This window comes from Callorhinchus milii, unplaced genomic scaffold, assembly GCF_018977255.1.
Source record: "Callorhinchus milii isolate IMCB2004 unplaced genomic scaffold, IMCB_Cmil_1.0 Scaffold13, whole genome shotgun sequence".
NCBI lineage: Eukaryota > Metazoa > Chordata > Chondrichthyes > Chimaeriformes > Callorhinchidae > Callorhinchus > Callorhinchus milii.
In genome coordinates this window covers 1,077,965-1,095,718 of record NW_024704754.1, presented here as the reverse complement: position 1 = coordinate 1,095,718, position 17,754 = coordinate 1,077,965, and the positions used below count along the sequence as shown (strand labels likewise).

General features: G+C 36.6%; 1 protein-coding gene across 6 annotated transcripts in view; it reads right to left on the bottom strand.

Annotated features, from left to right (window-relative positions):
* fam13b (family with sequence similarity 13 member B) overlaps window positions 1–17,754 on the bottom strand; it is a 31,804-nt gene that overhangs the window by 11,889 nt on the left and 2,161 nt on the right. For 3 of the 6 annotated variants that reach the window (XM_042339854.1, XM_042339857.1, XM_042339856.1), the window contains exons 2-12: window positions 14,699–14,861; window positions 13,945–14,136; window positions 11,645–11,854; window positions 7,486–7,663; window positions 5,650–5,788; window positions 4,630–4,781; window positions 3,884–3,925; window positions 3,207–3,359; window positions 2,069–2,231; window positions 504–610; window positions 65–116 (exon numbers count right to left, since the gene is read on the bottom strand). In XM_042339854.1, coding sequence (XP_042195788.1) covers window positions 65–116; window positions 504–610; window positions 2,069–2,231; window positions 3,207–3,359; window positions 3,884–3,925; window positions 4,630–4,781; window positions 5,650–5,788; window positions 7,486–7,663; window positions 11,645–11,854; window positions 13,945–14,101 — 1,353 coding nt within the window. In that variant the 5' untranslated portion in view covers window positions 14,102–14,136; window positions 14,699–14,861. Of the gene's footprint in view, window positions 1–64; window positions 117–503; window positions 611–2,068; window positions 2,232–3,206; window positions 3,360–3,883; window positions 3,926–4,629; window positions 4,782–5,649; window positions 5,789–7,485; window positions 7,664–10,701; window positions 10,754–11,644; window positions 11,855–13,944; window positions 14,137–14,698; window positions 14,862–17,754 lie in introns of those variants that run through there. The other 3 variants (XM_042339855.1, XM_042339858.1, XM_042339859.1) reach the window with 3 other exon arrangements.

Genomic DNA, 17,754 nt, shown 5'->3' with positions numbered 1-17,754 from the left:
CCATGATAAGGATTTCTGCAAGTGTCAGACGCCCGGCTGACCAAGAACGTTGAGTTTTACTCACCAAAGTTGATTTGAAATCGATGTCAGTTTCAGAATCCGAGGAACTTTCTTGTCTGGGGTAAAAAAGGATATAACATTCTCCTTAGTTTACAAACTCAAAAGAATATATTCCATAATTTCTAAAATCAAATTTGTCTATGTCCAATAACTATTTGTGCTACTCTAGACAAAATAGCTGATCAAGTTATAATTTGGTTTCCACTTTTCCTTGTAAAGTAACCAAAAATTAACAGAACACATATTATATAAGCAGCACATTTTGAAGAAAAGACCATATTCCTTTTACATATAAGACATTGTTCTGTTCAGAAGTGGAATAAAACTAATTTGTTATATAAAACACTTTGATTACACAAATACAACTGTATTTAGGATCCAATGTGCCATTTCATTACTCCATTTCTAATTTCAATAAGAATCAGAAATCTGCAATTTCATACCTTTCAGCCTTGATGTTGTTTTCTTCATCTACAATTGGTCCATTATCTAAGCTTTCCTTAGATGTATTCAGGAGAGGATCTTTGGGAAGGGACACGTTTTTCACAACCTCAAAAATAAAATAGAAAAGTCAAAAAGTCCAAATAGAAAGCAATAATCTACATCAATTACATTTTCACTCTTGATATGGTTACACCCTCGATGTACCAGATATTAATAATAATAATAATAATAATCCTTGCATTTGATATAGCGCTTTTCACGTCGGGAGGACGTCCCAAAGCGCTTCACAGAACACACTGTAAAGTGAATTGACTGTATATTTGTGGGCGAACGCGGCAGCCAATTGCGCACAGCAATGTCCCACAAACAGTCGTAGATTGAAAATGACCAATTTTTTAATTATTGTTTTTGGTTTTGGAGGGATTATTATTAGGCTCTGTGTGGAGTAAGGAAACTTGCCCGAGGTTTCGCCCTCTGCCTGGAATTGAACTCAGGTCTCTCGCGTATTAGGTGTTATGTGGATTCCATGCAATTGTTAAGGACTTTACAAGCTGCAAATCTCACTTTTTTTCATTTTACCATTTCTAGACAATCGCTACAAATCTGCTTGAATGTTACCATCAATATGCCCTAAATTTTAGGCAGCACAGATTCATTTAAAATCTCAACTAGAGAATCCAACCAAAGTTGGGTTGAAAAGCATAAGAAATTGCTGCAAGCTGCAATTATACAGAGTGACACTTTGAAGATCGGCACAAGAAATGGCTGGTTGGCCGTATATGTAACACTTTGCGACGGCCTCTTTCAAAAACATTAAATACATTCCATTAACCATTTGGGAAATCTGTTCAGAAACTGGAGATCTGAGAATACCTGTTCAACAGGCTAGAAACAGTAACAACATTTTGTGAACTGGTTTATCACATTAATCTAGGGCAAAGTATTTGAATGACGAGAAAGTAAATAAAAAGCAGAAATGCATAGACCAAGATTTCCCACGATAGATGAAATTCAGCAATACTACTTTGGACGAAAGTTTTGAGAAGGCCATCATTGGCTTAAATATGGCGGTTTATGAACCACAAATTACTCATGTCTGGAATTCTTGCTGAAACCATGACTATGTTATAAGTTTAAGATCCAAAGAATATAAAAGGTTAAGAAGGATATGTATATAAGAGAGATTAAACTCTGATCTGACAGGGTCTGATGCACAGCTTTTGGAGGAAGAAGGAAGTCATTTCTCGAAGAAAGAAAGCCATTTTAATTGCAGGTTGACAATCAATGTGTGAAAATGGGATTAGATGACTTAATAAAGTCATGTACCTTGCCTCAGTGATTGCCACAGCCTATTTTGGATTAACAATTTAAAGATGAGAAAGGAATGTACACAAAGGTCATCGTTTGACAATATTATGTAATAGAGTACAACGATTTAGAGTTGTATACTTTTATCTGTAACAGTCAAGACTGTAACCAATTAATTGGGAATTGTGAGGTTTTAGCTTCCTTGATGTGCAAATAAACAAAATAAATAATAACAAATAAACATCATTTTGCTCACATTTCCAGCATCCAGATAGGAATCATTATTCAGTGCTTCCAAGGTAGGAATATGCAGTGATGGTTGCTCATCTTTGCCTTCCAAACTATCAGTATGCTGCAAATCTTCTAGAAAGGTCACTTTACTAACATCAATGTTAGTATTTTCTTCAACGAGATCATTCCTAGAATTTAGAGAAAACGAAACTGAGCTACACCAGACTAGAAGATAACAATAATTTGATATAGTGCCTTATCACGTTTTAACATTCTTTTCTTTCCCACAAAAAACTCCTCCCCACTCAAATGGTTTGAGTTATTTGAAATATACCACTACTTATCATACTTATAGCGCACGTCGAGTCAGTGTAAAATTTAATCTTGCATCACCCTCCAATGGCCAAACATAATCTGTTCAGTGAACTTGGATGCGAGCGAAACATTGGCCTTGACAATGGAAAATGCTGCTATTCCTCAAAACAGTGTAACATGATCCCAATATCCACCTGGCCAATTATAGGTCGCATGTGAAAGATGGCAGATACAGCAATATAGCACTTGCTTAGTATGCAATGATATGACACCCTAGTTTATGAGCTCAAATCCTGATACAAGACTCATACCCAAGGCCACAGGTGGAAGGGGACAGGGAAAAACAAAAATCAGGATTAGGAGAATCAAAGGATGATTAAGAACCTTGTTACACACTAAAATAAACCATGCATTCGATAGGACGCAGGCTGACATCCCAAATGTAAACCTCACAAGATTATTTAAAATACACTCCTAAATATGTGCCAGCTGGCTCAGTTGGCAGCATTCTCGTCTCTGGTTTGGGTTCAAGACGCATGTCAACTTTAAGGCAATGAGCTCATTCCAGCCTGATGTACCAGTGTAGCACTGGAGGAGTGTTGCATTGTCAGAGATGCTATACTTCAGATAAGAAATTAAATCAAGGTCCTGTCTACCTGTTCATTCGAACACTAAGGAACTAATGTAACAGTCAAAGAGAATTCTCTCTTGGTGCCCCAAATTAAAAACATGCAACTATGATATTATCAAGATCACCAAATATAGATAGAACATCTGCACAGAAAGAATAAGGCTTAATTCTGATACTCTTGCAGTGTATAGATCACATAGCAATGATAATTTCCTACGTTTTCCTGGGCCTTTCCACATCGCATCCACTGTATTGGACAAGATCATTAGATGATGTACTGAACTGCGATGGTTTGAAGTTTTGATCAATATTGCTTTGCAGGTCAAAGAGGTGTTGCTCCACAACTGCTCGAATTGTCCTTTCCAGAATCCTGAAGAAAGTTGGACAGTAGCAGATATATAAATAAAAGCGAACAAGTGATTATGATTTTGAAACATTTTAAAAGAATTCTAAACATTGCTTTTTGGTTACCTTGTCATGATTTTTATTCATGGCAAACATTGGGCACGTTTTGAATGTTCATTAACTGATATATCAACCGTGAACATGTGAACACACTATTTATTTTGCCCACAAAATACAGCAACAATACAGACAGACTTATTTTGTAGTCAAAATATGTCATGTGTTCACTATTACCTTGAATTATTATTCTACAAGTTAAAACTCTTAAAAGTCCAAAATATCTCTGGTGTTTCGTTACCAAATGTTATGCCAAAAACCGGTGAAGCTTTTGTCATGTTTTCTGATAATTGTATGTCTTAAGCTTGATAGAGAAGTGAAAGCCACTCTTATTAAAGCAAGCATTCTTATATGTTCTTGATATTCAGTCATTGCCTTGAGCAGCGATATATATACACAGTTAAAACTTTCATCAATACAGTGAGCACTTACTGTGTATTTGCAGGCACTCGGTTTGAAGGGGATACAGGAGCGCTGCAACAACAAAGTACAAATGCAAGTATTATTATTATGCACATTAGTCTCATTAGCAGACATGAGCTACAGAAGATAGGCATGCTGCTAAATCAGATTGAACAACACAATTTAATTGTAAATTACAAAAAATCAAGTCAGCTAAATAAGATTACCAGCCACTAACATGGTGGCCATCACTCCACCAAATGCTACCAAATAGCAAGTTATAATATAGGGCACGGATGTCAATCTAGAAGCCTGAGGGCCATACCTGGCTCCTTCATCCGTTTTGTCCAGCTCAGCGAGTATATTAGAGATAGAGAGTTGTGCACAGTAAGGGAAATAGAAAAAGTAGCAGAGGGAGGGAGAACTGGTGGTTCAACTTCAAAATACAGAACAACCCCATTTTATAACATAGCTCGCCATTGTACAAGTCTGTCTATAACTGGTTCTCTGTGGCCTGCGAGAACAGATTCCAGCTTTCTGCATACTGTGTGCACACTGGAAATGATGCCATTTCTCAATTGCCTATTCATGTGCCTGACACAAAGAGCCAAATGGCCTTCTCCTGTGCTGTAAATTTCTAGGTGATGTTAAGGATCCCACGGCACAATTTGAAAATAGGTGGTTAAGTGTCTCCCTTGTCAACAAGAAAAGGTGAAAAGTGAAAGCCTGGTTTCAATGTGCATATCAGAATTCTTCAATAGGTAAGTAATATATACCTTGCTGACAAAACTATGTTGTCAGGTTCAGTAATATTCTTAGTAATCTCCAAATGCTCAGTGCCCATCTTTTTGTACAGTGTTTCCTCACAATCTTCAGGTAATACATCAGTTTGTTCTATTTTTTCAACTTGTTCGCACGATTTAGTCACCTAGCATGAGAAATTAGAATATTTATGTGATATTATCTGAAACACATGTCTTGAAGAGTTTTTATGGATAAAATATAGTGTACATTCATTTCCATATTCTTCAGTATAAGAAGAAAAAATTAAACAGATATAAATTTCTAATCTTTAAACATTAAATATTTAAAGCAGAACCTCAACCAAATCACTACAAAGACTGGTCAGGTTAGCGCCACAATGATCTGCTTTACACAAGCCTGAAAATTGTCAAATATCCACTGCATCAGGAAAGTTTTTTTTTAATATGGAAAGCGATGAGTTGGAGTAGGATGACCTTTCAAGAACACCGCCAATACCTTCTCAAAATGAGGGTTGAAGCCCAGTTATTTTCATTATCTAAGCCTACTTCTAATTTACTTTTACTCTGCAGCACTGCAACATTCCCAATGATCATGCATGCCCCCCTACTGCCATTTCAAATAATACAAACACATTCTCAAACTTAAATGTTCGTACATTTTATCCAATTAAAACATTACACTTTCCAATTGAACAGTTCTGTTCCACCTAATAAAGCTTCCCTTTTCCTTTGAAAACTAATTCTGGTACTGCAGCGTCCAAAAAACCTCGCTACTTCACAATTACTTTTTTTAAATAAATCTCTGAAGTAAATACGTTTCGATAGGCAAACAAACATCCAGCAAAATTACAATATTTTGATAGAACAGTAGTTTTATAAGATTTGTAGATTACTAATTATTAACCTCACAATCACAGCCTTTCAATCATTCCAATGGTAAAAGCAATGCCCAATGAGGAACTGAGCAAACAGATTTTGGTGGAAAAGTAAATGTCCTAATAAGCAAAACAAATTAGTTAAACTTAAGTTTACCTCAACATGAAATGAATTTGAAATGTCGGTAGATAGAAATTCTTCAGTACCAAAAAACTCATTGTAATTTTCCAGAAGTTCAGACATTATATTGCTAGCTGCTTCTTGTTCTTTCATATCTTCAACATCTGTATAAATACTGTAAAACAAACATTTAACAAGGTTCACTAAACAATCAAAAAGTGCTTTGTCCCTGTAAGGTATCTATGGCACTCATACTTTTACTTAATGAACACTGAACATGTCAAATTCTCAGTTTGCAAGTAAACAGATTCTAAATCTCAATTCTCTTGTTAACAGTATGGAATTCAATGCAACACCTTTAACGAGTATTGAAATGCATTGAATTTGTACTGAATTCCATGTTGGAACTTGAACTCAAGTAGTCTAAGACAAGCTGGCAATACAATGCAGCGCTGGCGAGGGTGAAGGGTGTTGCATTGTCAGAGGTGCATTCCTTTGGACGAGACGTTAAACCGAGGTCCCATCTGTTCAGGTGGACATTAAAGATCATGGCGCTATTCAAAAAGAGAAGGGTGTTCCTCCCAGTGTCCTGGCCAACAAACCCCCAAATAAAATTGGTCACTTATTTCATGGCTGTTTGTAGGACATTGCTGTGCACAATTATCCTGCCACATTTGCCTTCAAATACACAGTCACTCCGTTTCACAGTAACTCCTAGGAAGAGCTTTGAGACATTCTTTCGACGCAATAGGACACTATACCAAATTCAAAGATTAATCTCAAAGCTTTGCAGCGAGAATCAAATACCGAATGAATGTAGACACAAAGCTACTAACATTTGGTAAAATAGTCATTGTGCCACCACAGAATGTCAGGATGTGGGGATTCCTACTTAGAAATGATGGACATCTTCACAATATGAAAGCCACTTACATATACGTATGTATATATATATATACATATATATAAAATATATTATATATAACTTAAACATGTGTGCAATTTGTTATTAGAAGTCCTGTTCAGATGAACATTAAGACCTTCAAATTACTACCCAAAATCAGAAGAATGTTTCTCCTGGTGTCCTGGCCAACAATGTTCCCCATTAATTGGTCATTGGTATACTGTAGTTGTTACAGGGGCTTATGGTGCAAATAGCTAGCTTCAAAGTTTGTCTCCAAAAAACAGTGACTCATTGCACCATGGAGTTTTTCAGCCAGATACCTTTTAACAATGTTTTACCCAAGACAATCGATTTAAAAACAGTTGTGTGAAGTTATGAGCAGCAGTTATGAAATATATTAAGATATGATAGGGTAACGGTCACAACTGGTGGCCAGTCAAGATTTTACAACCTTCCTGCATTGTATAATGTTAAAATATGAAATATAAAACAGTAATTACACTTCACAGCAAAACCCTGAGAAGCACTCAAGACTTTCAATAACATTATAATGCCCAACATCAAATGCAAAGTATGTAATGTGATTTGATTGCATGTAGGTGCATTGCAGTCAAAGCTGAAAATTTCAAGCAACACACCAAATAGGTTTCTAAAGTCCAAAGGAGTCCACATTTAACCACTGTTTTTTTTTAATCAAACAAAGACCACCCCCACACAGCCTTTTAAAAAATCCAGTCACATATCTGCTAGGTTAAAAATATCAAAATATACCAATGTTTTGTCAAATATTATCTACAGGCCCAAACAGTCAGACAAACAGTGTGTCAGGAAATAAAAAGGTAAGTTTACTAGGTCAGAGAAATCAGATATTATAAGAAAATAAGCATCCATGTATTAAGAATGAAATCATTATAAATGTAGTCAACCAGATCTTAGAGAGTCTACCATTGTTAAACGTGTATACTTACTGGAAAACATCCAGGCCAAACACAGCAGCAAGACTGCTTGCAGTCCATTTCTCTTCCTTTTGTGATGTTACCTTGACCAGAAATCTACAGAGGAACTTCAGAAGATTGTAGTTAACAGCTGGAAGCTGTTGTAAGAAGCATTTCAACTTCCTTCCAAAGTCATCCTCAATACTGTTATCTGAAAAATACACATGCAATGACAATTTAAAAAATAAATTGGTTTCATACATTAATTAATTAATCCATCTTCTTGTTTTCATAAACTACCCACCCATTTTTCTGAAAAGCACCTATTTTTAAGTATGTTTTCGATGACACTAGATGTTGGATTCTTTCAAGAAAAAATTATAAATCAAATTGCAATTCTATGTGCAAACACAAACCAACTTACTCAAGAATACCATTTATGGTTACTCCTTTGTCTACAAGTTTCCCTTATTAAAGAGATTTCTTGTTGGACCACAATGTTAATTTAAAAAATCTGACAAGTTATTAAACATTTAAATGTAAAAATTTGCAACAGGTTTTAAAATCAACCGAATGTACAATACATAAATACATTTGAAGCATGATTTCTAATAGTACCATCGAGGGATTGAGCTGGCCTTATTCAATTAATACAGGGTAGAACAATAGTGACGCAACTGATCCAAGTTTAGTTTGGCTGTCATTCTTTAGGCAAAGTACAATATCCACATACTGCCCTAATATGAGTTACCATTTATGGTTGGGGAGGAGAAAAAGCGAAAAGATCTACCTTATTTAAAAAAAACTTGTGCATCTCTGATAAGGTTATTACTTATCCATTCTCTCATCCCCAAAAGTTGTGCATATGGTCTCAATCACAATATCTTCTTTTTATACACAAACAGCAATAGATGCATTAAGTGCAACAATGCAACGGAATACACATTTCCAGTGCCAAGCAGCAAGTCATTCAGAAAAAAAATAAAATTATTAAGCTGAACAAGAACTTAAGTTGTAATTGCTGACTATCTTTCAAGAATAGGTACTGTAATTAATCTAGCATTCTTTTGGTTCATTCAATCTTCATCAGAAATACACAAATATCTTAAGACTTGTTTACAGCACTTAAGGATTCATTATCCACAGCTTTCAGATCAATAGAATAGTGCTTAGCTGAAACCACATAAGTGCCACAACTTGCTTTCCAGGCAGTTTCAAGAGGAGTCTCCTCATATGGTCCAAGAGTGGAAACTGCATACGTAGAGCCAGCTCCAACCTTCTTTAATTACTATTAAAACAAGTTATATTCTATTTACATAGTGCACTATAAATCTTTGCACAGCTGATGAATCTTGGCACCCAAATTTCATCAAATTAAATCTGGCTAAATTTTGGTGACATGGATAAGACTGAAGAAGCATAACAAAGAAGACAAAGTAAGTGTGCCATGTACAATTTTCTGAACCTTTTACCACCAAACTACGTGCTGCAAAATGATATTTTCAGTAAACAAGACTTAAGTACATTAGAACCCGTTAGTTCAAAAGGAAACCAAAAGCATAAACTTCAAGCATATAATTGCTGCCATTTCACATTACTGCAGTCTCAACATTAATGGACATTAAGTGTTTCCATTGGGCATACAAGTCTTTAAAGCCAAAACTAATCTGAATGTTAATAATCAACCATCAATTTTGAGAATCTTTATTTCTCCTTGTTTACGAGTAGAGAATTCATAAGTGGAACTCCACAAATACAGAAACTAGTGCTGGATCGATGCCCTTTCAGAGCAGATACTGGAAAGGACAGGAACCATTTGGCTAGTTAGATGTTGGACAGAGGGGATAGCGAATAACATTATCACAAACAATTTCTTTTGCAAACTCCTCAATGGAAATCCATTCCTAATGTGTGAATAGTATCAACGGATGGCACCAGTTACCAAAACTCTCTCTTGCCATGCGTCAATGCCAATAAAGAAAAACCCTCCCTAAAAGAATAGCCTCCTGACCACATCACAGAATTAAACTCTCTGGTTCCATGACTCAAACCAGCATTAGGCACAGCAGCCAAACTCAAATGTTGAGCAATCCTTAATCAATGCATTATCCAGAGCTTCTCCTTGACTATTCAAGACAAAACATAGTCAATAGTTTCTGAAACCTTCTTTGAATAATTCACTTCTATCATTATTTTCTATATGCTCTGGAGATGAAGTAGTAGAACAGGAACCAAGGATTTTAGGAATAAGAACACATTTAAGAACACAAGACACATTTAAGAATAAAGCCAACATCCTTGAAGCAAGGAAAGCCTTTCTGCGAATAGTTCCATCCAGCCTTTAAGCAGACTCAAGTAGACTTCCTACTTAAATAATCATGTAACAATGGTATAATCAGTAACTGCATCAAATGGTCACAGGGAGGATTCACACCAGCAACGCTGGAGATCAAGGAAGAATTTACTAGAACCAAAACTAGTCTCAGTGGCCAAAACAGCCCAAGATGCAATGAAATGATTTTATTGTTCTGAGCTATTTACTTGGTGGTGTATAGTGTGAAATTTCGCATAAAATAGTTTCTTACATTTCTTTTGAAGACATTAAACCTCTAAAGGGCCAACCATGCTTTACTGCACACACACAAAATCTTGATATCACTCTTAATTCATTACTTATGTAAACTGTCAAAATCGATCACTGCTGTACCTGATCAAACATAACTAAGGATCTAGTTAAATGGTGATAATGGGCATGACCTTTTGAAAGCCAGTGTTCGTAGTTTCTTTCCTTCATTGATAAAATAATGTGTTGAATACATGAAACAATTTTGCTAAAGTGTAATACAATAGTACTGCAATTGAATAATAACCTTTATTCACTCACCTTATGGCTAAAAAAGCACCAAGTTACAATAGGTTTCACATACTTTTCTATCGTATTGTTTGAGCGTATACAATTTATATAGATTAGACTTGCATGAGTTTTACTGTTACTTAATACTATACTTGAAATTATCTATAGTGATTGTGTGTAGATTAAAAAATCCAGAAGCCCATGGCGCCAACTAACAAGAAGCTCACTCTAACTCGATCTATTTTCGGAGTGAGATTCCCTCGAGTTAGAACGACAAACACAACACACGCCCAGTTACCAAAAGGAGTCATTACTCAAGATTCCTTAATTTAAAAACACTGAATGGAAAGCACTGCAAAATTATGTGTTTTAGGCTCAGTTGGTAGCACTCTTACCTGAAAGAGCCAGATTGTTGCAAAAGTGGCAGGTGAAAATATCCCATGAGGGGGTGAAGTGAAACTCAATGAAAAGGCTGGTTCCTTTAAGACAGGTGATTTGTTGTCTTGACTAATGTCCATCGAAGGTGAGAACGTCCTGATGAACAGCCTGCTGATCCGGAAGTGCCCAGGCAGCGATGACGACTTGAGATTTTAGGAACTAAATAAGCCGCCAAATATCACCCCGCAGGCCGGCAGCGGTCTGCGAGCCGTATGTTTGATGCTCCTGCTCTATATGGTTACTATATTCATAATAATAATCCTTGCATTGGTATAGTGGCTTATCACGTCGGAGAGACGTCTCAAAATGCTTCACAGGATTTTTGACTGTATATTTGTAGGCAAATGCAGCAGCCAGTTGCGCACAACAGTGTCCCACAAACAGTCGTGAAACGAGTGACCAATTTTCAATTTTGATTGTTGGCCAGGAAAGCAGGAGAAACTCCCTTCTCTTTTCGAACAGTGCCATGGATCTTTAACGTCCTCAGGCAGATGGGACCTCGGTTTAAGTCTCATCCGAAGGACAGGACCCCGACAATGCAATGCATCCCCAGCACCGCTTCGGAGTGTCATCTTAGACTACGTGACTTCAAGTCCAAAGTTGTATTTGAACCCACAACCTTCTGACTCAAGAGGCGAGAGTGCTACCCCTGAGCCAGGCAATGAGAGTACCTCCGTAGTAACTTGCCCAACTTGGAAAGCTGTTCCAGTCCCCAGCATCAAGATCCCTCTCCTTTAGAACACAAAATTTCAAGGCTGGTTAAAAACACTGCCGTCTTAAACACTTACCAAATACTCATTCCTTATCCCTGAATAAGAGAAATGTACAGGACCACTCAATGTCTTTAATGCCAGAAGTTCAAACATTTATACAACAGTAAGGAGTAAGCAATAAAATTACCCTGATAGAGCTGCATTAAGTGAGTGTGCAGGCTAGCAGGGATGACAGCTTCTGGAAGTTCCTGTAGGAACAGTCGAAGGAGGCTCACAGCTGAAGATACATCTGCTTCTTTAACCAAATCCACTTCTTCTCCGCTGTCATACTTTTGTCGCAGCCACTCCACCATCTCTGCGCTTCCATTTACTTTGAAAAGTCCTTCCTGTTCCACGCCTCCCGGTTTATTATTTTCAAAAAAAAGTTTTGTCAAATTGCAGGCAAAACGGAGCTAAAGAAATCAATTTTGCTAAATCAAAAGTTGATTTCAATGCAAATTTGATCTAATTTGTGTTTGGATTACAATTACGTCATTCCAGAGCATCATAAATATTATTTTTTTAATTTGCTGATTAGCAATTTAGGACACTGGGTTTAGGTTACACAGAATTCCTTGAAGCTATTGTTCCAGTTATAAACCACATCTATGCTATAAATCATTTGAATATTTGAAACAATATGGAAGTATCAAAATGTAAGTCTTCTATGGAATTTTACAAACACAAATATTATAAATTGAGAAGCATTGTAAGCATTATCAATTTGTATTTAGATTATACAAAATAATGAATGCCCGAATGAAATACTAGCACAACCTCTCAATCAACTCATACAGGAGGAGAGCCACAATAAATTAATTTAGATTTTGTTTAATATGAATCTGGAAAATTAGTTTGATATTCTTTCTTTCACCCCAAATTATTTTAGCCGTTAAAAAAACTCAAGTTTTAAATACTTACTGAAAACCAATAACTTCAAGTGAAAAGTGTAATGTATTTGTAAATAACTAAATTCATCAGAATAAAATCAATATTATAGGGCGTCAATCTGTACAATTTTGGTGTCTCAGTTCATCTGGGTTTTAGGTTCTAAAAGTATCAAAGTCAGGCTGGAGAGAGCCACTGAGCACAATACTCCTCAATTGAAATTTTGAAAGCTCAATCCAGAGCCTTCTACAATGTCACTGTACATACAAGTTTTTTTTGGGGGGAGGGCAGGCGGCGGAGAGAGGAAGGGGGGGGGTGGGGGAAAACGGATAAACACAATAAGGAAAGAGGAACATCTACATGAATATCTTCCCCCATTTCCCAATGTTTGCAATAGTGTGGTATTGAGCTGCAGAGGACTGAGATTTGATCTCTGGCTTAGTTAACTGATCACTGCCAGATTAACAAACCAGAGAAGAAAAATCAGCTACAGTTCTCAACCTAATGACTATCCAGCAGCGTCCTGTTGGAAAGTCCACGTACACAGACATCAGAGCCAGACTACACTGTGATGCCCCTCAATAAATCTCAATCAACAGTCAACCAACACATATGATTCAGATTCAAATCAAAAATCACCCCTTTTGTGAGCTACCAGAGCTGCTCACACTCGTCTCCAAACAGGAGATGTCGCTTATAGAAGAAGGGGGAAAATTTTATGGAGGGGCAAGGTGAAATTTCTTCCCTGCAGTCTTAAAAACAGCACCATCTGAGACACTAATAATGTAGAGATGTTCCTCTATAATGTATGATTCCATAGGTAATCAGATTCGACCAAACGGTTACTGTGACTAACTCCATGGATTTCAGAACTCAAGTTAAATGCAACAAAAACGCATAAGAAAACAAGATTCACAGTTGTTTAATCAAACTTAGTCAATCGTCAAGTCAAAGTTCCAATGCCATAATCCCTATGTAGAGGATAGAGTTACATTGTGTGATTTGCACAAATAGCAAAGTCACAAGTGCATTACGATAATCCATTCACAAGATAAATACTTGCAGCGATTGTGTGCTAAGCTTTAATAAGCTCTAACAATGCAGTCTAATTTCTACTGCTACTGCAGCCTGTTGCTAAAAAATTATGGTTCACTGAAAAATGGAAAATACTATCACACTAAACAATGGGTCATTTTCATGTTTCACTCTGTACGACGTGTATTCTGTTTATTTGTTGGAATAAAATTTATTGGAAAAGAAATACTGGAACTTTGTTACTTTTAATGCATTATAGGTGCACAAAGAAAACTTAACAGATAAATTGTCCTACAGCCAATATACTGTAAAATTACTTTTTCTGTTTTGAACACCTCATAGTAAAAGACAAAGCTATTTCTAAAAAAATGTTTTAGTCAGTTTCCTAAACCTCAAATAAATTTCCAAAAGCTATCCTGTTGTCCACTGAACTGAGCAGCAGTGAATGGAGCAGAAACATAATGGTACCATAACAAATGAAGAAACCAATTGTGCAGTTCTAAATATTTACAAAAATGTACTTACCATATTCTTCCAGATACTCCACAATATGCTTTACTATGTATGGAACTCCATTCCCTGGATGTCCTTGTTGCTGTAGCTCATTAAGGGGAACCCCAAAAATTTTGTTAGTAGTTAATGAGTTGCTGTTACTCAGTGAAGGAGAGAAGCTCTTCCTCATATCTTCCCTCAGCCCAAAAAGCTCAGCTGTTTTGTCTGTACGAAAGAACAAACATTTTAAAAAGTTAACTTGCTCTCAGTTGTAATGCTGCACTACCTTTCAGATTTCAAGCCAAGCAAATTTTGTCGCTATCTTCAAATATCCCACTCCAGCAATCTCTGGGGCCTTTTTTAAATTTTTATTAAAAAAAACTGGTAAAGTACACCCCACTGATTGGGAACTTGTTCAAACTCATATCACCTCCAGGCCCAATAGTCACCACAGTGAGGAAGGCCATAAACTATCTACCAAACCCAGACCATGGATAAGATATATCATTGCATGACCCAACTGCCTAAACCATGGACATCAAAGTTGCTGCTGGATTTAGCCTAGGGACTAGCTTCATTTTCGTCAGTCAGCAGCCCACTTGAGGTTCTCCTAGCCCATCGCCTGGGGGTAGCAGATGAAAACAAAAAGCCTACAAAACCTGCCACAGCCTCGAGCCAACCACTATCCACTTTGCAAACATTGGGACCGGGTGAGAAAGTGCAGGCGAGCAATTCATAAGTAGTAATAAAAACATAAACATGCACTAATTCAATCACAAAAACGTACCTTTGAGCAAGGACACCCAATGAAAAATTAATTTGTGCACAATCACCCTTAGTGAATAAGCATACTTTAGCCAGCTATGGTTGCTTGAGATTGTGGCAGAAGATCAACCTGTAGTTCCTCATTGACGAAAAGCAGAATTCTTCCAATCTTCTTGACAATTAACCTGGAAAAGAAGTTAAGAAACGTGAATAACATAAACTGTACATCCAACAACAAATTACATTTGTATAGCGCATTTCACGTCAGGAGGACGCCTCAAAGCACTGGCTCAAAACCAAAACACTAGCTCAAATAAAGTGTTGGAAATCCCAAATAAAAACAGAAACAACTGGAAAATCCAAAGGCTAATAAATTGCTCATACTCAAAAATACTAATCTAGCTTTCAGAAGAGTCAAAGCTAACCTATCTTCTTTCACAAGCAGATTTCCAACATTTTGCTTTTACTAGCTTAAAAAGTGCTGAAAGAAAAAATAAAAAGTCTACTTTTTAAAAAAAATCTCTCTTCACATAGGCTTGTGATATAAACTATCAGCCTGCTCTTAAATATTCATCAAAACTATTTTGATGTCAACGAGTAAGCTTGATCTGAGCAATACTCTCTACTTTGTTACCTATGGGAAACGCATCGCCTTCAAATATTCTTTCCCCCAAAACGATAGACCTCAAATCATTATTCCATACCATGGAAGGATTGGCATATGAGCCTGGGCCCTAACATTTTACAGTATAGCGCACCATATCTCCAGTAACCGTATAAAAAAACACCGGCTCAAATCCCTATTTACTTTTTGATTGACCTCTTCCTATTATTAAAATAAGAATGCTCCTTTAATGCAACGATGTTCCTTTCATTTTAAGTTGAACGTATGGCCTTTTACATAATAGTTGGGGAGTGATAATCAGCTTGCCACAAAATTATATGCACACATTCTCTACGCAAAGTCTCTACAGACCATGCAAAAACATGTCTCATTCATTCAAACAAACAACTTGCTAAAGAGAGTAGAGAAGTTGAATCGGAACTGCAATACTGTGCTTCTCCATACCAATCAAGCCAGGAGAGCAATTACTATACGCTACAGTGCACTACAGTATTGGGACTGTACTATTAAGAGTCTCAAGGTTAAGTTAATTTTTTTAAACAGTTCTATTCCTCCCTCAGCAAGAACATGCCACTTCACTGTTTTGGCAGACTATTTTACAAGATCCTGTTTGATCAACATCATGCAAGCACTGCACAGCATAATATTAGCATCACGTGCCTCTGGGCAAATATCCCATCAAGGTCTGCCTAGTTCTACAATGACCTGGAAAATGGCCAGTCAGAGAATATTATGTTCCAGATTTTTTTCAAACCGATCTCCTGTGTTATCGTCCACTAGCTTTTTGTCATTGAGACTTATCCCACCAAAACTGACACCTTGGATCCTAAAATATTAGGTTTTAATCATCCTAGGGAAATAGCATAAATAGAAGTATAACTGAAGGAAGAGAAAAATACAACTCTGGAACCAAATGCAAGAATTATTATTATTATTTCACCACCAATTATTTCATAAATTAATATTATTAATTAGGTTTTTAAAACTGTACTCATTAGCAACCTCTGAACTTTGGATCACTCAATCCTTCATTTTTTGCTATCTTTGTTTTATCTAAATCCTCAGATAGGAATTTTCTTTGAAAAATCTCAAACTCATCTAGAAAGTTAATACTGAATTACTGCACTCTGCCATGAATTAGGTTGAAAACTGTACAGTCAGCATTTATGATTCTGCAATTAATCCGTTAATTTAACCATAAACTGTTACCCCAAAATAACCTTGTACTGTTTGACTACTGGACTTTACTTCATGTAATAAAGATAGTTAGAGTCCAAGTTAATATTCATGATTGTTGCCTAACTGATATAGAAATAATCTTAATCAACAGTCCCGAGTCAGTTAATAATATCAATTCCGCTAAACACCAGAATTCAACAAATGCCACGTTGCACAGCGGAGAGGCCAAATTGTGTCCTAAATTCAAATCCATTCAATCTACAAGCTTGGAATAAACTCATTGTTATGTAATAATAATATAATCCTTGCATTTGATGTAGCGTCTTATCACGTCTTCAAGATGTATCAAAGCGCTTCACAGAATATACTGGAATTGACTGTAAATTTTGTGGGCAAAACGCGGCAGCCAATTGCACACAGCAGTGTCCCACGGTCGTGGATTCAGTGACCTATTTGTTTATTTGCTTATTTATGAAGGAATTATTACCCACGGAAAAGCGATCCGCCAATCGACTAACAACCAGATTCCTACTTACTGTTGGGTAAACAGAAGAATGTGGAGGTAAGGAAACTCACCCAACGTTTCGTCCTGCCAGGTCTCTCGCTTGTAAGGCGAGTGCTCTAACCACTGAGCTACAGGTCTCTACATTACATGATATTATGTACATGTATTTAATATACATTATGTTATGTATATTATATTAAAAGCCCATTTATTTGTTAAGCAACGTAAACAAGTATTTCCCTGTCTCAGAAAACGTTACATTTCTTGAATAAGTGGGCAAGGAAGAACATTTGGATCTCAATATGATTAGTTATTTGGCTCTCCTAAAAGATAACAAAACAAATTACATTTGTATAGCACCATTAGTAAAACAGTTGAAATAATTGTAATCTGAACGAGGTCTCCATGCCTGCAGTGTGGGCAACACTGGAGGGGTTGGTAAAGTATACACTACTGTATAAGATTATCTGCCTTCCATTATACACCGCAACAATAGATTTCAATTAAATTGGATCATTACAACTCATCTCCTTCAAGTTCATTTTTATATACCTGCAGATCCTCTCTTCCTTTACCCGTATGATTGATACCCTTTACCCATTCAGTTCTATGGCATCAGGAATGTGACTGGTTAACTATGTAGCAGTGCCTCTGACTGGCAACAAGAAGGGGGAAGGGAAGCAANTTTTTTTTATGTCCATAATTTGTCAAGGGCAAATGTTCAACACTCCTCCAGAAAAGCTTTTAAGTGGAAGCTATTCTATTAAGG